Source organism: Tremella mesenterica, assembly GCF_000271645.1.
Source record: "Tremella mesenterica DSM 1558 unplaced genomic scaffold TREMEscaffold_4, whole genome shotgun sequence".
NCBI classification, from domain to species: domain Eukaryota; kingdom Fungi; phylum Basidiomycota; class Tremellomycetes; order Tremellales; family Tremellaceae; genus Tremella; species Tremella mesenterica.
Window position 1 is genome coordinate 426,427 of NW_006711228.1, and position 21,827 is coordinate 448,253.

The 21,827-nt window shown below is 44.4% G+C and overlaps 6 protein-coding genes across 6 annotated transcripts; 3 read left to right on the plus strand and 3 right to left on the minus strand.

Moving 5' to 3' along the window:
• Positions 1-94: 94 nt before the first annotated feature.
• On the plus strand, positions 95-999 carry TREMEDRAFT_61598 (uncharacterized protein; the record flags this gene model as incomplete). Its single annotated transcript, XM_007004045.1, has 6 exons — positions 95-132; positions 222-405; positions 484-557; positions 710-787; positions 871-920; positions 965-999. 6 exons carry the CDS (start codon positions 95-97, stop codon positions 997-999), a joined length of 459 nt encoding a protein of 152 aa, XP_007004107.1.
• An 821-nt stretch (positions 1,000-1,820) lies between these two features.
• Positions 1,821-8,651, plus strand: TREMEDRAFT_43505 (uncharacterized protein). Its single transcript, XM_007003910.1, has 10 exons — positions 1,821-3,724; positions 3,941-4,295; positions 4,342-4,460; positions 4,693-4,950; positions 5,205-5,297; positions 5,460-5,753; positions 5,855-6,764; positions 6,814-7,681; positions 7,968-8,217; positions 8,457-8,651. Exons 1-10 carry the CDS (start codon positions 2,273-2,275, stop codon positions 8,526-8,528), a joined length of 4,671 nt encoding a protein of 1,556 aa, XP_007003972.1. The 5' UTR covers positions 1,821-2,272; the 3' UTR covers positions 8,529-8,651.
• A 174-nt stretch (positions 8,652-8,825) lies between these two features.
• TREMEDRAFT_61600 (uncharacterized protein) lies at positions 8,826-11,672 on the minus strand (the record flags this gene model as incomplete). Its single annotated transcript, XM_007004046.1, has 20 exons — positions 8,826-8,888; positions 8,910-8,987; positions 9,029-9,041; positions 9,235-9,281; positions 9,468-9,576; positions 9,624-9,680; positions 9,771-10,094; positions 10,152-10,224; positions 10,264-10,291; positions 10,342-10,409; positions 10,452-10,585; positions 10,625-10,663; positions 10,737-10,763; positions 10,812-10,816; positions 10,876-10,887; positions 10,933-10,982; positions 11,024-11,105; positions 11,154-11,165; positions 11,212-11,412; positions 11,448-11,672. The coding sequence occupies 20 exons, from the start codon at positions 11,670-11,672 to the stop codon at positions 8,826-8,828; spliced, it is 1,647 nt and encodes a 548-aa protein (XP_007004108.1).
• A 382-nt stretch (positions 11,673-12,054) lies between these two features.
• Positions 12,055-13,866, plus strand: TREMEDRAFT_61601 (uncharacterized protein; the record flags this gene model as incomplete). Its single annotated transcript, XM_007004047.1, has 3 exons — positions 12,055-12,284; positions 12,545-13,448; positions 13,624-13,866. The coding sequence occupies 3 exons, from the start codon at positions 12,055-12,057 to the stop codon at positions 13,864-13,866; spliced, it is 1,377 nt and encodes a 458-aa protein (XP_007004109.1).
• A 379-nt stretch (positions 13,867-14,245) lies between these two features.
• TREMEDRAFT_30115 (uncharacterized protein) lies at positions 14,246-16,905 on the minus strand (the record flags this gene model as incomplete). Its single annotated transcript, XM_007003830.1, has 7 exons — positions 14,246-14,493; positions 14,735-15,009; positions 15,228-15,601; positions 15,764-15,804; positions 15,846-15,960; positions 16,263-16,372; positions 16,635-16,905. 7 exons carry the CDS (start codon positions 16,903-16,905, stop codon positions 14,246-14,248), a joined length of 1,434 nt encoding a protein of 477 aa, XP_007003892.1.
• A 690-nt stretch (positions 16,906-17,595) lies between these two features.
• TREMEDRAFT_43509 (uncharacterized protein) lies at positions 17,596-21,251 on the minus strand (the record flags this gene model as incomplete). The annotated part of the gene is made up of 7 exons (XM_007003911.1): positions 17,596-18,002; positions 18,178-18,274; positions 18,316-18,364; positions 18,576-18,766; positions 19,045-20,688; positions 20,711-21,041; positions 21,102-21,251. 7 exons carry the CDS (start codon positions 21,249-21,251, stop codon positions 17,738-17,740), a joined length of 2,727 nt encoding a protein of 908 aa, XP_007003973.1. The 3' UTR covers positions 17,596-17,737.
• Positions 21,252-21,827: the final 576 nt, after the last annotated feature.

The window sequence follows — 21,827 nt, forward strand, 5'->3', positions numbered from 1 at the left end:
ATGTTTATGCGTCAGTCCCAACTTTTTCCATTCTCATGAAAATCGATGCTGATCGACGAAAGATCCTCAATTCAATAGTGATGTTCTCAAACCTATGCATTTGGAGAATATCATGGATCAGGATGTACAAACGTAAGTAATCAACATGACTTTATTTTGTCATTGATGATATTTTTCTCATATTTGTGAAAGATGAGAAAGGGTTGATAACTCATGGACAGATTATCAGGCGGTGAACTTCAAAGAGTTGCTATCTGTTTGGTACTGGGTGTACCGGCGGATGTTTTGCTCATTGATGAACCTTCGGCTTATCTCGATTCTGAACAACGTATTCATGCCGCAAAGGTGATCAAGAAATTCGTCATGAGTTCCAAGCAAACTGCTTTTATTGTCGAACACGACTTTGTGAGTTGTTTTGATATCTTCTCATGCCTCCCTCGTCTGTCTCAATGTAGTAGACAGGACATTTGACTGACTCGATAGATCATGGCTACTTATCTGGCTGATAGAGTCATAGTGTTTGATGGTAAACCCGCCGTAGAGTCATATGCTCGAACGTGAGTATTGCTTTAGTCATTCCTACATCACCTGGTTTCATCGTTCTCTGGTCCACATCCCGGCTTGCTGATTGTTTTGACATTGATTGGCCGTTACTTCTCTATTCAGACTGTGATTGGAAAGGTGCGCTCCTCACGAAACTGACGATCAGACCCGAGGGCTTGTTGACTGGAATGAACAAATTCCTCAAATCTTTAGATATTACTTTCCGTCGGGATCCTACAAACTAGTCAGTCTTCTCTCCTACTCACCTATATACTTCCGAACCTGCTCATAGTGAATTACTTATGTAGGAACTGCGCTGATAATCAGTCGACCACGGATTAACAAGATGGATTCTCTCAAGGATGCAGAGCAGAAACGTGAGTCTTCAAGATTTGTTTGTAATCAAAGACTGATCGATCAGAATCTGGATCTTACTTCTTTGTCGATACGGATTGAGCGTGCTCAGTTCCCTCATCTCATATTTGCACTTCATGTGTACCTCCAGTGTGTTTGAACCAAGGTGCTCATCGACCACTTGAGATAGCAGTGGTATGTAGGGCTCTCGGTACGATAGAATATACACACGGTTGACATCTTTGCATGGCATATGTGATTGGTCTGAGTATGAGTCTACGACGTACAACTGCATTGTGAAGCTGGGAGTCAAAAATCATCTCCAAAGCAGTTGACAGAGAAAACAAGAACGCACCGTGATTGTCGTTCTGTCAGACGAACTATACTTTCCAATGTCAATTGACCAGCCTTGTCAGCGGTGTATGACTGCGGCTCAACCCGCTCGGGTGGAGAGTACCGTCGGAAGGTAGAGAAGATAAAGTTTGGTTCCTACCCCGGAAGGATCTACGTGTGGCTTGTAGAATTCTGTAAAGTTTTCACCTGCCCTCCCCCGCCCCCCTCCCCGCTTCGTCCCCCTGACCATCTTGTTCAACCTCTCATTCAATGAGGAGTGAGGAGTGAGAGTGGAACAAATAACAAAGCACAAATGCTGGGTATTGTATCCGGTGTAAGGTGTACTGTGTTGTCATGTTTGCTGACCATGGCACAAGTGGAACGAGGACGGAGACGGAAGTAAATCGCGGCGCGCGGCGTAGAATCGGGGGCCGAGGGGGGGCCGCTTACGATTAGCGTGAAAGTCACGTGGTTGAATATTGCATCATTGAGGTGAATTCCCTTGGCATGTTTCTATGATTTTTAACCACATGCGGAAATAAAAAGGTACAACCAAGCGAAAGGTTTGTTTTTCAAGCAAAGCTGGGTACGACGTACGACGGATCCGACAAAGATATCTTTTCCGTCTTCTGACTCGTCCCAAGTCAACTGTCATCATCCTCTCATCTTTCTTTTCCTTCTTTCATCTCTCTTCTTCTTCTCTACCTGTTCCATAGCACTCACTCCGAGAAGCCCTCTTGGAGTCGCTACTTTGCTATCTTCATTGGCCAGTCAGTGATCAGTGTCCGAGTGGTTCGATCGCGGTGAACTAAGATCGAGAGCAAAGGGCATTCGTCATTCCCCCTTCCCCTCTTCTTCTACCTTACATAGATCGCCGTCGGTCACTAAAGTCTCATTCCTCCCTGACTCCGTGGTCATAAACAACACTCACTTCTTTCCCCCCCTTTTGCTCTCTTCTCTTCGTCTCTTATCCCTTTACTCTTTTTCTTCACTGGGTTTCTGATTTCCCTGTCGATCATCTGTCCAGACAATCATCAACACCATGTCCAAGGAAGCTTCGGACATTGTCTTAGGTGCTCCGTTGTCTCCTGGACATCAAACAGATGGCGTTGATCATATCGCCGCCAACCCTCCTTCCAATCAAATAATCCAGCCTGACCACCCTGCTCAACCCAACCACCCCGCGCCGGTGGTCGCTACAAACCAAGATGGACACCATAATCGTCAAGGCGATTCTTCCTCTGGTGGTACACTAGCAGATGACGATGCCGATGAAAAACGAGATACATTCCCTACCGGTCCATCTGGCAACATACCTAAACGTTCCGCTCATTCTTCCATGGATCACGTAGCCGAATTAGGTGATCATGGTCATGTTTCAGTTCGTCGAGGTAAAGAAGATTTCCATACTTTGGAAAGACGTCTTTCAACTATATCTCAACATTCCGGTGATCTTCATAGACATAACACTCGTCGTTCTTCTCTCTCCGGATTCGGAGGTGGACCTAAACGTGTTTTGACCGGTCAATCTCAAGCCGATATTGAAAAAGCTCGTGAAAATGAACCTGATTTCGATCTAGCAGAAGTACTTCGTTCAGGTCGTGAACAAAGTGATGCAGCTGGAATCAAACGTAAACGTGTTGGTGTAGTTTGGGAAGATCTTGAAGTTGTAGGTGGTGGTGGATTAAAAATCAACATTCGAAATTTCATAAACGCCATTATCGAACAATTCTTAATGCCCATCTTATCCATATTAGGTTTATTCGGTTATAAACCTTTCGCACCTAAACCCAAAACTATTTTACATAAAACTTCTGGTGTTCTTCAACCTGGTGAAATGTGTTTAGTTCTCGGTCGACCAAATGCTGGATGTACGACTTTTCTTAAAACCATTGCAAATCAAAGAGATGGTTATTTAGCTGTTAATGGAAATGTGGAATATGCAGGTGTAGGTTGGAAAGAAATGTTAAAACATTATGGTGGTGAAATTGTTTATAATCAAGAAGATGATGATCATCTACCGACTCTTACTGTATCTCAAACCATTAGATTCGCTTTATCTACCAAAACACCAAAAAAACGTATTCCGGGTTTATCAACTTCACAATTTAGGGAACAAGTTTTAGATATGTTTTTGACAATGCTCAATATTAGACATACTGCCAATACCGTTGTTGGAAACGCTTTTGTCAGAGGTGTTTCAGGTGGAGAAAGAAAACGTGTCTCTATTGCGGAAATGTTTTGTTCTCATGCTGCTTTAGCTTCTTGGGATAATTCAACAAGAGGTTTAGATGCTTCGACAGCATTGGATTATGCTAAATCTTTACGATTGCTCACGGATATCATGCAACAAACAACCTTTGTTTCGTTGTATCAAGCTGGAGAAGGGATTTATAATCAATTTGATAAAGTTTTGGTCATCGATGAAGGTCATGTGGTTTATTTCGGACCGGCAAAGGAAGCTAGGCCATATATGATGTCTTTGGGTTACAAGGTGGGTTATTTCCCTTCTTTCCTCTTTCCTCTTTCCATCTCCTGCCATCTCCTGCATTTCCTCGGTAATCCCAAACTGAAGTCTTTTTTACCGACTATTGTGCCACCCCACCCTCCCCTCGATCTCACACTGGCAATAGTTCGGAATTTGTTGTCTATATCTCCCTTCAAATCATCCCGATACAAAATTTTTGGAGTAAACCTCGCTGACATCCAGGACCTCCCTCGTCAAACCTCTGCCGACTATCTATCCGGATGTACAGACCCAAACGAACGTCAATTCGCCGATGGAAAAGACGCCGACTCGGTTCCTTCCACTCCAGAAGCCATGGCTGAAGCTTATCGTCAATCCGAAATATGTCGTCGTATGGTGGCCGAAAAGGAAGAATATAAATCTATCATGCAAAGTGACCAAACTGCCGCATTGGAATTCAAAGAAGCTGTAAAAGATCAAAAACATCCTGGAGTATCTAAGAAATCACCTTACACCGTTTCCTTCATCAAACAAGTTCTTATCATTACCAAACGTCAAACGACTCTTAAATTCCAAGACACTTTCGGAGTGAGCACGGGTATGTGTTATATCCCTATAGGAGAGGGGAGAACGCTGATGAAAAGGTTTGGCTACTGCTATCATTATCGCTTTGATTGTCGGTTCGGTTTATTTCAAATTACCTAAATCAGCTTCTGGAGCTTTTACTCGTGGTGGTTTGCTTTTCTTGGGACTTCTCTTCAATGTGAGTGATTTCTGATCTTCCTACGTATTTTCCCTCTCACCTACCCTTCTCACCTCATTGCTATTGCCATGGCTACACCCGACTCCTTCTTCTTCAAAAGCGATATCTATCTTTGACGCCCATCTCTCATCTCTTGACGCTCTGATTCAGATTAGCTGTCCAAGTGTTCTCATACTGAATTACTATTTACACTTCCGAATAAGTAGCTCAGAATATCATGGCTAACACACAGGCCCTCACATCATTCTCGGAACTTCCAAGTCAAATGATGGGTCGTCCCGTCCTCTACCGTCAAGTGGGATACAGATTCTACCGTCCAGCTGCCTTCGCAGTCGCTGCCGTGGCCGCTGATGTGCCTTACAACGCAGGACAAATCTTCCTCTTTTCGCTGATTTTGTATTTCATGGGTGGTTTGTATAGCTCTGGTGGCGCGTTCTTCACTTTCTATCTGTTCGTTTTCACTACGTTCATGGTCATGGCTGGGTTCTTTGTGAGTTTTCTTTTTTGGCTACGTCCACTACCATTGGCTAGAATCATTCCTGTACCACTTCGTCCTTCCATTCCACCCCAGGAGTGGAGAGATGTTAAGTCTCCCTCCGTCGTCTCATCTCCCCTCCGTGACTGGCTTCCCGTCATCACCCATACATTCGCACTCCAGCAATCTTGTCTTTGCATCTTTTTCCCAATAGATATCGAAGCCCTGCCAATCTGAGCCGACATGTGATGGAAACGCTAATCGTCCAGAGAACTCTCGGTGTGGCCACGAAAGACTACAACATCGCTGCTCGTCTTGCTTCCGTGCTTATTTCGCTCATGGTCACTTACACCGGTTACATGGTAAGTCTCACTTAAATTCAACAACAATTCTTCATGCTCATTGCCACATTCTTCTGTCATTGAGTCAACCCCCACCCTCACCCCACCCCACCCCACCATCTTTTTCAGATACTCCCCTTACGAGACTATGCTGTATGCGTCGAGGTCACAGCTCACTTCCAGATCCCTGTTTTCGCCATGAAACGATGGCTGTTCTGGATCTACTACTTGAACCCTTTGAGTTACGGCTACGAAGCTATCTTCGCCAACGAGTTCTCCCGTATCGATCTCACATGTGACGGTGCCTACATCCTCCCGCGCAACATCCCTTCGCTTGGCATAACGGGATTCTCGGACACCGTGGGACCCAATCAGTTGTGTTCCATTTCAGGTAGTACGGCTGGACAAGGCGTCGTCACTGGTACATCTTACATGAACGCTGCATTCCAGTATGAAAAGGCCCATATTTGGCGTAACGTGAGTTGATGTTTGCCTCTCCCCCTCACACTCGCAATCTCACCTTGACTTAGTATCCTGTTGGATATCTTGTGATGCGCGGGAGACACGCTGACGTGCAGTACGGTATCTTGATCGGGTTCTTCTGCTTCTTCATGATCTTACAAATGCTCTTCATCGAGTTGCTTCAACTTGGACAAAAGCACTTTGCCATTGTGGTATTCAAGAAAGAAGACAAAGAGACCAAAGTCTTGAACGAACGACTGGCCGGTAGACGCGACGCTTTCCGTCGTGGTGAACTCGAACAGGATCTTTCCGGTTTACAAATGGCTCCTAAACCATTTACTTGGGAGAACCTCGATTATTTCGTTCCTGTTCCCGGTGGTCAACGTCAACTACTCACCAAAGTATTCGGTTATGTCAAACCAGGTTCCCTCACCGCACTCATGGGTGCTTCCGGTGCAGGCAAGACTACTCTTCTCGACGTACTCGCACAACGTAAAAGTATTGGTGTCATCTCTGGTGAAATCCTCATGAACGGTCGCCCCGTCGATCGCGATTTCCAACGTGGTTGTGCGTACGCCGAACAGCTAGACGTACACGAATGGACCGCCACCGTCCGAGAAGCATTGCGGTTCTCGGCTTACCTTCGTCAACCTCAAAGCGTCCCGATCGAGGAGAAGAATGCCTATTGTGAAGATATCATCGAGTTGCTCGAACTTCAGGATCTTGCAGATGGTATGATCGGTTTCCCCGGGTTCGGTTTGAGTGTCGAAGCGCGCAAACGGGTGACCATCGGGGTTGAACTTGCTGCAAAGCCAGAGTTGTTGTTGTTCTTGGACGAACCGACTTCCGGTTTAGACGGTCAGAGCGCATACAACATTGTTCGTTTCTTGCGTAAACTCACTGCTGCCGGTCAAAAGATCTTGTGTACGATCCATCAACCGAACGCTTTGTTATTCCAATCGTTCGACCGTTTGTTGTTACTTCAACGTGGTGGAGAATGTGTCTACTTTGGTGATATCGGACCAGGTGAGTTCATCGAAGTTTAGATAGTCGAGGATGGAACTGACAATTGTAGACTCTCGAGTATTGATCGATTACCTCGAAGCAAACGGTGCTAAAGTACCCGAAGATGCCAATCCCGCGGAATTCATGCTCGAAGCTATCGGTGCTGGATCTCGTCGTCGTATCGGTGGTGACTGGCATGAAAAATGGGTTGCTTCACCTGAATTCGCTCAAGTCAAAGAAGAAATCACTCGTATAAAATCCGATGCTTTATCCAAAGAAGAAGATACCGGTGATCATCATACGGAATACGCAACATCATTCAGATTCCAACTCAAAACGGTATTATCACGTACAAACGTTGCACTTTGGAGAAACGCAGATTATCAATGGACACGTTTATTCGCTCATATAGCTATAGCTCTAGTCGTCACATTGACTTTCCTTCGATTAAACGATTCATTATTGGCTTTACAATACAGAGTATTCGCCGTTTTCTTCGCAACCATTTTACCCGCATTGGTTTTAGCACAAATCGAACCCCAATATATAATGTCACGTATGACATTCAATCGTGAAGCAAGTTCGAAAATGTATTCTTCGACGATATTCGCTGGAACTCAATTATTAGCTGAAATGCCTTATTCTTTATTATGCGCTACCGCTTTCTTTTTGTTATTATATTACGGAGTCGGATTCCCTTCCGCATCAACAAGAGCTGGATATTTCTTCCTCATGATTCTCTTGACGGAAGTTTATGCTGTTACTTTGGGTCAAGCTGTCGCAGCTTTATCACCTTCCATTTTAGTGGCAGCTTTGTTTAATCCTTTCTTGTTGGTTTTATTCGCTCTGTTTTGTGGTGTTACTGCTCCTTATGGAACTTTACCTGCTTTTTGGAGGAGATGGATGTATTGGTTGGATCCTTTCACTTGGCTTGTGAGGTGGGTTAGACTACGTTTTCTTTTCTTTGTCATTCCCCCCTTCATCGCCCACCCGCCCACCCACTTACTCCCAACCCTCCCCTATGTCTCTTCTTCATGTACGAATCCTTTCTCCCTTGCTCTCTTCTCTCTCTTTCTATCTCTTGGGGTCGTTAACGTTACCCTTGAATCTTCTCCCTCTTCAATTGTCCTCACCCTTCGATGTTGGTGGACACAATTATATAACCTTGAAAAACATACAGAGGTTGAGGTGGTATTCGTAGTCAAGTCCACCACTCACGCACAGCGGTCTGGTATCCACCTCTCTTCACGGCGTTCAAGTAGTTTGCAAAGATAAAGAATTCTCTCGTTTCCCTTCTCCATCAGGTCAAACTTGTGGTCAATACGCAGGAGCTTTCGCTTCTGCCGTAGGAGGTTACATTGCCAATCCCGATACTGAAGGAATTTGTGAATTTTGTCAATATTCAGTCGGAGATAGTTTTTATGCCAATTTGAATATAAAATATGATGATAGGTGGAGAAACTTTGGAATTTTCGTATGTCCATTTTATCCTTCTTTTCAGCCTTCATCTTTCTGTGTTCTTCTCACAACTCTCCTTTTGAACGTTCCTGCGTCTCATTCTAACCCTTCCCCCTTTCACCCTTCAATTTTATCCCTATTCTCGTCATCCTTGTCATGCCCTACATTGTGGAATCGGCTCTGGGATGTCGATCCACACCTATGATACCACACTTATTCCACCACCAACGAAATGACAACGACACTGACTCGTAGCTCTGTTACACCGTCTTCAACATTATTGTTCTCCTCACTGCTGCTCGTTTCCTCCGATGGCAAAAACGATGATTTATACTTATTAATTGATACAATTTCAGTTTCCTGCTTATGCAGTGTCTTGAGTGTACGGTGAAAATAATGGACAATGCATTCTATCGTACAACATTTGACTTGCATGTCCGGTTCCTCCTCGCACTCACTAACACTCCCCATTGTCCTGGTGATATGCCATACTTACAATTTGTGGATCCTAGAGCAAGCAGGGGTTCACAACTCATTGAGTAACGGTATGTTTCACACACGTCACGGATACTCAAGCTACGTATGAGGACAAACACCTTGAGGGAGGAGAGAAGAAAGGAACTATCACAAAACTTCAAAGTTGACACCTTGAGCCAGAGGTAAAGAATTGGAATAATTCACAGAAGCCTTCACATCAGCAAGACTCACGAAAACGTTGAATGAACATACAGATGACCAGCTAACATATTGTTTCCAAGCATCACCGCCGGATTCTCTACCCCATCCCTATATGTCAGCTCAAGTACCCAAAGACAAAGGTAGCTGACAGTGGATTTGTTTCTGTTTGTTAGCCAGGCCATGTGCGTATTGTGCAAGTTGCTTCGAAACATTGACTGTCATACATGGCAAACTCAGCTGAAGACGTGGGCACCGGGGCATTGTTGCCATAAGAAGGGTCATTGGAGACAATGGGTGTGTGAGAGATGGAAGTATGGAGATATGAAAGATCTAATAGAAATGATGAAGGACGTACCCTCCAAAAGCAGCAGAAATTTCAGCTCCAGAAGTACCCGTGTTGATCTGACATGAGCTGACTGTTCTCAAACCAGTATAATCTTATCCTCATCTATGCTCTTAGTCTCTTGCTCCGCCCCCCTCACTCGAACAGAATCTGTGGAGGCTTTGGTAGAATTAGGGGAATCATAGGATGAAACTCAAGGATGTTTTCGAGTGACAAGTAAAGTGGAGATTCATGAGAAAACTCACATTGACCAAACCACAATCACTTCCTTCTGGACCCAACCATCGACCCATACTTTGTAAATTATTCGTGAAAAGACTACTGGACAATCCCTGAGGTACAGAATTATTGATCCTATCTCTCAGCTCATATCATACAGTTTCATAAGCTGTAAACCCTACTCGATGGCTTCTTCCAACGTATCAAACTCGTTCACATATAGAATCGGTGCAAAAGTCCTATTCGTCAGTTATCATCACCTAGTCTCAACTCAGGATATATCGAGCGGTGAAAAGAGAAATGGAAATCGAGGAAATGACAAGACTGACTCTTGTGACCAACATGGATCATCTTTCTTGGGTCTGATCACCACTGGATAAACCCAGTTCCCACCCTTTCCTTCTTCCCACAGTCCCTCATGCATTCGACCACTCCGAGGAGTCAACATTTCCCCACCTCTGTCCAGTATACCGGACAGGGTACGTTCGTACATTTCGACAGAACCCGGAGTATGTAATGGTCCCACTAGAGTTTTAGGATCGAGAGGGTCACCTATGGTTAATGAATCATATAGCGGTAATAGGATCGATAAGAATTTCTGGGAGATCGAACGATGGAGGATGAGTCTACGTGTTGAAGTACATCTTTGTCCCCTGCTTGTCAGTCATGAGCACAGAAAGAGTGAAAAGTAAGAGATGAGAGAGACTGACGTCGTACCGACAGCTGCAAAGAGTACTGCTCGTAAAACTAATTGAAGGTCGGCATCGTCCATCACAACGACGGCTGATATCAGTGATTGAGAACTTTATCACAGAAACATACCGTTATTCCCTCCCAGCTCCAGTATGGACTAAGGTATCAGCTGAGCCTTTTAATTGACGGTGGAAAGGAAAAGCTGACTTTACCAAATCTTCCTTGGACCTCTTGGCCCACTTGACGGCCTACACTCTCGCTTCCTGTGAAACTCACTAATCTTTAGATCTATATCTCTGGGGAATGGAAATACTCACCAAGATCAACGAGAGGACTGGAGACAAGTTGTTTGCCAGTCTCTACTCCGCCCGTAATGAGCGAGATCGTTGCCCCGGGCAGTCCATTTGCTTCGATCACGGGTTCAAGAAGTTTTGTCACTGCCACAGAGGTCCTGATCATTAGTCCGAGTCTTCAGTCGCGTTAGACGTACAGAGGCGTGGTGATGGATGGTTTCCAGATTGTCGAGTTTCTGTAAGTCAGCTGATGTATTTGGCGGTGTTACTTAGCCAGAGCCAGGTAATTGGTCGTCAGACAGAACATACCCCGTAGCGAGAGCGATGGCCAAATTCCTGTCCGTCAGCTCATTGATACAAGGAGTACCCAAGGAAACAACTGACCAGCCCTGTTACAGATGAGCTTGTCGTAGTTTCAACAACCCCTTTGATTTGAGGGACGACTTACATATACTGCCACCTAATCATCAGTCGATTGATTGTTGATGATCACATCATGACTCACCGGAAAGTTGAAAGCTGAGATAATGCCCACTACTCCCAAAGGATTAGGTACTATCTTGTCAGCTCAAGCAACTGTAGATCTGCCAGCTCACTTTCGTAGATGACATGTTCTGGTCGTTCAGAAGAAAGCACTCGACCCGACATTGATCTGGACAATCCAGTAGCATAATCACACTGTTATCAATTTCTTTTTTCCTTTTTCTCCTTCAGTAGAATACTGACAATATCAACAAACTATACGTCAGCTCTGGTCTCTGATACCCAAACATAGCTTGCTCACCTCTTGTACTTCACCTCTACCTTCCGACTTGATTTTGCCCATTTCCAAACTGACCAAATCTCCTAGTTCTCCTACTTTATCGGCCAACACTTCCCTCATTTGTCGTATGACTTCTCCTCTTTTTGGTCCAGGCATCTTTCGTATGGCCAAAGAGGCTTCTTTGGTCCTGGCCAACGCATTCCGCGTTTCTACCTCGGTAGCCTGGAATCAGCGCAAAAGTGAGGTGTAAGACCTACGGTCGTGACACGCCCGAGGATCTCTCCTGTTGATGGACATCTAGAAATGACTTCGGGACCACTACCACGCCACTGGTTGTCGTATACCCCACGCAGGCGGGATCCGTCCACCGGGAGATTGAGTGCGGAGAGGACACGAGTGGCACGAGCTGAGAGGTGTCTTATGTGGAATTTGTGAGGTAGCCGTCCTCGGAGGATTGGGTAACTCCGAGTGGTTATCAACATGTTATGCGATTTCAAGGTAACAGTGTCAGTAGGATGACATGGGGGTGATACAGTGAATGAATAGTTATATAGGCAAGATGGACAAAGAAAGGAGCGAGTTGCAAAACACTTCGGTTATTTCGAAACCCGATCGAAAATCGGACATCGCCGCCAATCACTCGAGTAACTCTGCTCCCTCAAAAGTCAGTGAAACATCGTATGCATGATCATATTCCAGCCTGGAAGCAAGACTAGATCATCGAGGCTCGGTGAAAACAGCCTACATCTACATTCCAGCCAAGTCGAGGGAAGGAAGGAAAGGACGCAGAAAAGATCCGTCTTCTTTCGTGAATTGGGCGGGTGGCGAGATAGACGAAACGGACATTTACTTCCCTGTTACTCCATGCCCAAGCATGTCCCAACATTCAAACACCTCCTCTCGCGATCTTTCCTCGCTCCGGATAACAGGGAGAAGAAGAAAGAACCTTGCTTCAATGACCTCCTGGCCCAAGCTCGTCGAAATAGATCGGATGTACAGGAGATAACCCGAGATCGACCTGGTCATCTTGTCGACATCGACTTTGTCTCCCCTATTCCTATCGTTCCTGCGATCTTGGAAGGGGCACCATTACCGTGAGCTATCCCTTCATTGTTCTTTCCCACACCCTCACCTCCAAACTTCTCGTAGCCTTCCTGTGTCCCCCAACTTTGCTGGAAATACTCATAGATTTATATATCTTCCGTCAACAAGGAGGACGGATTGACGGAATGACAAGAAGTTGTGAAGTACGTCGGAGTAAGACGTCAAGACAACACTGTCAAGGAAGAATGAGACGATGTGGAGGTTAAGGTTGAGGCTAAGACAATGGTATGATGAAGTGATTAACGATCAGAGGCGAGATCACAAGAACCCAAATCATTGAAAGAAACCGTCTTGCACGTCGTACACCCGGACCCGCCGCACCAGCATGTTGGACACTCCCCTCTATCTCTCATCCCTCTTTACCCTCTTCCAAGACCTCTGTACAATTATCAAGCCATCAAATCCGATTATATTCATCTTTGATATCCCATCAACCTCCTTCTCGTCCGACCAACGGTACATCATCTCTGGTCCATTATTGTTTGATGACAGTTCTAAAGTATGTCGAAGACGAAACTCCTCTATACCAGCTCTCTTCCTCGACATCTGAAAAGAAAACAATAACAAGAGGAGAGATTATACGTTCTCAAATCTCATGGATGGATACTCATACGAAGATCCTTTTGATGGATATTTCCTCTGAATTAGAAGAAAAACATCCTTGGAGATTAAAGGATAAAACAATGAAACTTCTTTTACGTCCTCCTAATCATACTTCCCTGTCACTTGATGATGAACAAATCAACATTGTCGACGAGAGAGGAAAGTCAAGTAATCAACCGATCATATTAGATAACTCATGGACTCAATCTGTAGACACTGGCATTGGCATCGGCATCGAAAATGAGAGTGATTTGGAGAAAGAGGATAGTTGGGATGAAGAAGAAGATTCAACTTCAATAATCCATCATTTACCTCTTACTCTTCATCCTTCTCCTGAGAAATTCTTGAAACAATTAAATAACTTCCCTTATTTATCCCTTATATCATTGAATTTGACAGGTTCTACCCTTCCTACAAATTCAGATTCTTTGGTTGGGGTTTTACCTGCTGTATTACGTGAATTATGTTTGTCGGGAGTGAGGTATAGAGGTAAAGAAGATGATTGGTGGAGGGGGATAAAAGGGATGGGTGGGAAAATGGTTCTTTTGATTGTGAGTTTTCTTTCTCCTCCCCTTCTCTCTCTCCTTCCCCTATCTCTCCCTTCCGGTATTTTCTCTTCCTCATCTCTCCCTATCGTAAGTCTCCCTCGCCCCTCCGGTCCCTTCCTCCGGCCTGGATATATCTCTTTGGGTATTGTATTGTATTTGTGACATATCTGATAGACAGTTATTAGACTTATCGTTCCCTCCGTATCGAATAACAGATCAAATTGCCAAAGAAGTATTCCAACCGGCTCATACTCGATTTCCATCTCTGAAAGTACTAGGCTTACGGGGTCATATCTCTCAAGAGAATTCGAAACAGGATGAGATGAAGGATAAAACCGAAGAGAATCGGATGAGGAGAAGGAATGTAGAGAAGAGTCTAAGAGGGAATAGGAAAAGATGGGTGGATGTTATCTGGGATTGAAATGTCGTCGTATCTCTTACTTTTGCTACTTGTTGTTATGTGCTTGTCTTTCGAACATCTTGTAGCTCAACTTACTCTGATTACATGATACGTAACGTGCTCCTTGCTTCTTATTGCGGTAACAAACAATCCCCACTCTTACTCGAAGATCGAAGAAATGTCATTCATACATGAATGCTCGGTCCCAAAGATGAGAGTGATGAATTTATCCATTTGAAGAGAATATCATAAATGAACCAACCTCTAAGTTATCACATCAACCTTAAAAGTGATTTCAGTCGATCTTTTTCAGTGATTGTGAGGTTTCCAGTGATTGTGAGGAGTTGTAGAATTTAGAAACCCTTCAGAACAAAACAAAACAAAACGCATATCATGAATTTCATCTATTTTTACTCTGATCATCATCAACTTCACAACCACCAAAATCAGTTCTCCTCTCATTTCCATCCAGTTGATGATCTACCAATTCCTCAACTCCATTTTCTTCTCCATGTACATGTATCTTTACTTCCCTAACATCTTTTCGTCTATGTAAAACAGCTTCTCTGACTCTACTCTCCACGGCGTGAGATTGACGGACTGACATACTTGCCGGAACTGAAATCGTGAGGTCTAAATGTGTTTGACCTGGTCAATTAGCTAGAGCATTCTGTTTGGGTTTTGAAGGTAAACAAGATGATTAAAAATGCCCCATTGGATTCTTACGAATTGGTGGTTTGATAAATAACCAGAAGTGAGAAAAAGGAATAGGAGGGATGAAGAAGCAGATAACAAGAAAGGTAGGGATGAATATGAAAGTCAAGGAAGATTGATTTAGAGCGAAAGGTAAATGTATGATTTGATAAGAGGGAACATGAAAAAAACTCACCACCACTCCTAACACCTCTAACATTCCTAACACGTAATAAACTTTTCCCATCTACCAACTCCTCCACAATCCCCTCTATAGCTTTCTGAGTAGTCTGATCAACCCCTGCATCAACAATTTCCAACAATGCCGTTCGAGACATTACCAAACCTTGTTGAAGTATAAAGAATGATACTGCTAAACCACCTAAAGGATCTAAGAATTTGTATCCTCCAATGGAAGATCCAAGTATACTACCTAAAGCTACTAATGACGTTAAAGCGTCTGCTCGGTGACTGATCGTAAGTCAGTATTTATTCTAAAAAAATCTCCATCATTTCAAAAACCTTTCATAATTAATAATTTTTGAGTGTTTCATTCTTTTCCAAGAGGTTCACAGTTGATCAATTCAATTCTACGAGATTTCTTAGGTTTTGAAAGTTTCTTAGGTTTTGGAAGTTGAATATTTTTGAGACCTTTGTGGAGTTGATGAAAAAGAAGAAGAAAAACTCACTGTACTGCATTCGCTTTCAGAACTGGGGAATGTTCTTCAGCCGCAACTCTAGTAGTAAGACGATATAACCATTCTTTGACCAAAACACTTCCAGCTGCGAACCAAGCTGCATGTGGATTTAATGTCATTTCGTAATTCCCACCATGAGAGTGATCATGTGATCCATGTTCGTTGGAAAGAGAAGAAAGGTGTTCGTGAGCGTCAATTACTTGGTTCGATGCGGAGAGATGATCGTGAGGAATGGCGGAAGGTCCATGAGAATGAAATAATTCTAAAAGAGGTGAAGGGATACTTGGGAGTTTACCCCCAAGAGAATGGAGGAGAGTGTCTGGGGGAAGTGATTCGAGGTACGGTAAGAGGGTATGTAGTAAGAGCTATGAATTAGTTCTCTTCCATACAAAATGAACACCAAACATGGATTCTGTTGTCTGACAGACAAAGGGACTGGGTCGATACGGGGATTTGTAACGTAATCGTTAGATAGGGTGTGTCTCTCATTCATGTCACAGGCTTAGGGTCGGTGGGGGTTGACTCACAGAATATGAATGTAATCCAATTCCAATAGCTCCCCCGACTACTTTGTAAGCTCAGGAATATTACTATGTGGAATGAGCTCACTGAGAATAACGCTAACGGATAAAGTCCCGATAGTCTCGAATTTACTGTATCCCCAAGGAAACCTATCAGTCGGTGGTTTACGTGATATCCTCCAAGTAGCCAAGGTTACAAAGTCCTAAATGTCAGCAATTTGGTCAATTGAATCACTATTCTATCTTCGACTTGATCCAAGCATAACTACTTGTAACACTTTATCCTGGACCAAGGTGTTTCCAGAAGTCAAAAGCACTCTCCGCGATCATCTATGATTTTTTTGCCATCACGATACCACATAGTTCTTATAACCTTTGAAAGGCCTCTTCCCCATGCGCCAAATCAATCCTAATCTCAGAAAGAAAACAAGTCATGAGACATTCGTGATCCTCTAAGGGAACATAAAAGGGAAGTAAGAAGGATTAATGAGTAGAATAAACTCACCCCTAACAAATCAGATAAAGAATGTCCAGCTTCTGCTAATAAAGAAGCGGAGTTCATCCATAATCCAGCGATACCTTTCGAAACCGTCAATCCGACGTTTGTTCCGAGACCTGGGTGTTAGTCTTCCTTCCCTTTTCATTTTACACCTTCCCACATTCCATGCAAAACGAAGATGAACAGAAATGATTTTGGAAGGTCGGCTTCCAGTACTTGAGTGAAAAGGAAATGAACAGAGGTACTCCCGACACTTTATGTTAAGTCAGTCGAACAGTGTACTCCCGACACTTCTTGGAATGGAGATGAACAGAGGTACTGCCAACATTTCTGAACACCAAGAAAACCATAGAAGAGAGAAAAGAAAGGTTGACATACCTAGCAAAGTAATCTTTGTACCTCTATCTATCCTCCCACTGGATAAAGCACTGATCAACTGTTCCGCACCTTCTTTATGATCATGAGTATGAACGTGAAAAATACCATGATCGTGATCATGACTTTCTGAATGTTCATGTTCATGTTTGTGATCATTACTTTTATTTTCTAAATGTTCATCTTTATCCTCGTGATGCTCCTGATGTTTATGGATTAGATACGAATGATCAAGTGTATTTTCATCTTTCCTCAAACTTGAAGGATCTTTCATATCCTTAACGTCTTCTTTCTTCTTAGAGGATTTAGGAGAGTTCATAGATAAATATCGTCTATTCTTGTATATTGTATTTCCTTGAATATGCGAAATGACGGATGACAAAGATATAAGAATGGACTTCTTTCCAAAAATTGTATTGTTTCTCGTTGATTTCCTTGAAGATCCGATAGTTGTGAATCCAGTAGAATCAAGTGAGGGATTTGAGTTGAGATATCGATAAGGATGTGATGGAAGATGATTATGATCATGGAAAAATCGGACATATGGCGTTTTAGGTCTTAACATCGGATGTATTTTTGATGATTATAAATATGAATACCGGATTTGGTCGGAGGGCATACTAAGTATCTTACTATGGTTGCCTCTTAGTGTCTCTTGAGAGTAAGTGTCGTGTTGGTCAGATGGGTGTTTGGGGACTTGGGTGGTTTGGGAGTTTGACTGAAGATTTGGTTTCTTGATGATTGACTGGGGAGTGATTGTACACTTGAGTACTTTACTCGTACTACTGCGTACACCTACTGTAGAAAACTGCACTCTACGGTGAGGGGCGGATGATAGAAGGGAATTGTATACAAAGTATAGATTAGAGAAGACAAGTTCGTTTGGGTAGACTTTATCTAATCGTTCTCCAGTCAAATCGGGTCATTCGGGTTTACCGATGACGCAGCTTATATTTCATCCGGACCAACATATATACAACAATACATTCTCAACAAGATATATCACCATCCCCATGACTTCCACTCGACCAAGAGATATGAAGTCTAGATTACGTCGCTGATACCGACCAAGAAGCCTAGGTTTATAGACTAAAGTAGACGTCGGACTAATCCCGACCCATAGTCACTTCAACACCCACATTCACACCCATCAACACGCAATATGTCCCGATTAACACACAAGCCCATCGACGATCTATGAGGTATCCGTTTAAAGGGACGAAGATTGCCGTGGCTAGTAATACCAAGACTAGACCAGAGGCTGAGACCCAGAGTGTGGGAGAGAAATCAACTTTGACTGGGAGATGATAAGGGGTGGCGAGGATGGAATAAGTGCCGGAACCTCCTACGCCAAGTAACAGATTGAGCATCCTGTGGGTTAGTTTAGGTGATCTTTTGAGAAGATTCATATGATTGCAATTGAATGTATATCACTTGCTGAGTTTGTGATACCACAGAAGCGGGATGAAGGGGCACGAAGAGAGTTGGGGCATACAATGACGACAGGATGGAGGACAGGATAGAGGTAGAGAAAGAAGACACTCACGGTCCACCAAAACATGCCGCATAAGCCATGGCAGGCGCAAATTGAGCCACGGTAACATTGGCCACCAAATCCGCCAGACTGTTACCTACAGCGAAGACTGAGCGTCAGCCCAAGTTTCATCAATGGTGAAGGACTGACTCGTGAGACCTATGATGGCGTCGCTCAAACCTAGGATCTCACCAATGGCCTGGAAGTCAGCGAGTTCGAAGCAACTACACACCCTTTTGTTTCGCCGAGCCTAGGGATCGGTAATCGTTAGCAGAGAGGTGATGTTGCAAGTCTGACCCGAGGAGTCAAGGACGCGGGCTTCGATGGAAATCAAGACCTCAGGCTGGCTGTACAACGTGAAGGAGTGGCAGGGGCCGAAGGAAAGCATGAGAAAAAAGTCAAACACTCACCCCTAACACCCTCACCACCTCGTCAGCTATAGCAGCGATCCAGACCATCGAACAGATGAAGCCCGCAAAACATCTCACCAACCTCCATGGTCGTTGTGTTCCATCTGTAGCTAGTCGAAGGACGAGGATCGCTGCTAAGATCCCCGCTATGCCCACTCCGAGCAGTATGTATTTCATATATGACAGTCCATCTTTGCGTCAGCTAGGCTTGTACTGAGTATCATGTGAAGCTCAAGCCTCGCTTGAAGCTTCGATTCGAAGTATATAGCGTGTGACGACATAGGCTGATTTCGAGCGTCAAATATACGAGTTTAACGCATGAAGCTACAGTGAAGATGTTGACACCGCTTGACAGCAAAAGTGACAGACGAGAGCTGATAAAGGGACCAATGATAAAGGGTGATGCCAAAGAAAAAGACAGCCGTAAGAAAAGGAAAGATTGTGAGAGTGAAGAATATGTCGAACTCACGAAACATGACCAAAGTACAGAACAAAGGTCCCAAAACACATTGTAAAGCAGTCAAAACAGGTTGAAAATCTAACGCTTCCTCTTGTTCCTCTTCCTCCGTCTCTTCCTTTCCTCTTTCCCTTTGGTTCTCCAGATCTTCTGCCATTCTTCTTAACGCAGAATGAGATATTCTCCTCAATGGTGAATGTAATGGCGAAAAACCGTTATCGACCAGATGATGTAATTCTTCCCCAATATCAGGGGTGAGCATCCGATCCTCATATTCTTCCTCAAAGTCTTCATAATCTTCATGACCATCTTGATAGTCCTCACCATTCGTACGTTCTTCATTCAATGGCTCGTTCTCCCCCTCAGGTAAATTTACACCTCCCTCATCTTTGGAACCGTCGTCCACCACTGGAAGGGTGACGGTAAGTGCCAATATAGCAGGTACACATACGACAGCTAGGACCATGCCTAACACAGACTTGTGTCGGAAGGATTGCAAAGAAGGAAAGAGGACGCGAAGAATGATCCGTGTTCGTCGACGAAACCGGAAGGGGGATTCTTTGCCCATTGTGGTGGACGATCGCTCAGGAGATGGTACACCAGCAGCTCCGAATGGATCAGTCACAGATATGACAGGTATGTCATTGGTCGGTCGAAGGGAGTCATGTTGTGGAATCAACACTTTTGGTCGTTCAGGTTTTGTGGGGGAAGGAGTTCTGCTAGAAACAAATGTTGGACTAGTGGGTGTGGGAGGAAAACCACGTTGATCCGACCATGGGTTGGGTTCAGGAATTTGAGGATGTACCGTGACGTGTTCTCTAGGTTTAGGACGTGGAAAGATAGGATTGTGTGAAGGAACGATAGGGGTAGATTCTGTTCTGGATGGTCCTACTGGATTAGACATTCCAGGATGAAGGGATGACGCCCTCGGTCTATTTGGCCTTTCTGTACGACGATGTGTTCCGTCTGCTGAAGGTGTTCTGTGAAGACCGCTGGATAACGTTCGTCTATGGTTGTAAGCTCGTATAGGACCGAAATAGTCTTCCGAGCCATTCTGTTCTGTAGGACTTTCGGAAAAGTTCAACCCATTGGTTCGAGTCTGTGACTCTCTACGTAGAGAATTTACAACATCTCGGAACTCTATAGCTCCCAAGAGAGAGAATGTCGCTCGAGGTGTGTCCACAGCATGCTCATGTGGTTGATGTAAAGCGTGAAGGTGAGGGGAACGGATGATGGAAGGAGATCTTGATCTTCCTTCGGTGATTGATGTGGGTGGGAGAGCGGTGATGGATGGGTTACGTTCTAAGGTTGGGTTTATCACTTCTGGGGCATTATCAATGCGAGGAGATGGGAGTTGTAGACTGGGTGGACGAGGTGTTGTTTCGGTTTCCATTCCCTGCCAAAGATAACCTGATCCGTGTGGGGTTTTTCTATGCCGTCGTCGGATGAACCAATTACCAGTGACTATCACGCCTACATACGCGACATAGAGGAGGACCATACCGCCTGACTCCCAGACAGTGAGGGAGCCATCATGTAGGACGGTGATGAGCACGACCACAGCCAGGGTGAAGAATGTTACATCCCTTGCGAAGGCGTAACGGGGTACGTGGAAAGGTCGTATGAAAGCTATGGAGCCAACAACGATGGAGACGACTGACAAGTTAGCATGATACACATGAGCATGGAGTAAACTTGCTGAAGGTCGCTGCACCTATCAATTCACCAATGGCCAATCCAAACGTTCCGTTCTTCAATGCGGAAAATGTCGAGAAGACATCAGGACTTCCATTCCCGAAGGCCAGAAACGTCACACCGGCTGTACTTTCACTCAAGCCTAGATAAGTGGCAATAGTAGAAAGATTTGGACAGAAGAAGTCGGAGGCGGAGATACCGATGAAGGAGAACAAGAAGCAGAGAACGAGTGATAATGCGAGAAGTATGAAAGGTTTCGCAGCGACGGGAGCGGAGGAGTACCATTCTTCATATGGTATGTGGAGTAAAGATGACTATGCGTATCAGCTTTATGAGTTATGGAAATCAAGAGAGGAGGGTAACGAGAGACTGACCGAAGCATGGTCGGTACTTCTTCGGAGTAGGATTTGAGGTGAAGGGTCGAAGTCGTGTTTCAAAACTCGGACGGATCGTGTGATGACCAGCTGTAGGGTGAGAGTAGCAGCGAGCAGTAGCCACACTCTTCTTCTGAATGCAGAAGGCATGGTCAAGTTTCTGATTTAGCACAAGAATGAAGATATAACGAAATCAAGGAGATAGCAGAGAAGGGGTCATGACGTTGGCGACGACCGGCTCTGACTGTGAGTAAGTAGTAGTAGTGTCTCACAAAGGATCTAGGTCGCTTGTCGGTCGTTGATTCAATTGTGGTTGTGGCGAGACAACTCAGGCGTGGGAAGAGCATGGAAGTTGTCCCAAGGTATGTGTGTGATGACTTACACGAGGCAAGCAAAAGAAGGGTGAAGGAGTAAGTGAGTGATGGCCAAATAGAGAAAGAGATGGGGTGTCATGGGGAGGGTGGGGGGGGGAACATGGGGGAGGAGAGCGGAAGGAAGGTCCGTTCCTGGTGCAACGTCATCTCCACCCAACAATTTTCAAAACTTTTTCTTTCACTTTATCATCACCACCACAATGACATCAACTCAACCCAAAGCTGGCCCTTCTAGCTCCCGGAACTCTAAGAGGACCAAAGTCAAACCAGCTTTGGTCAAGAACAACGTTGCTCGTCGTCAAAAAGCTGAGCAAGAGCTCAATGAACTTCAAGCTAGAGTTGACAATTTCGT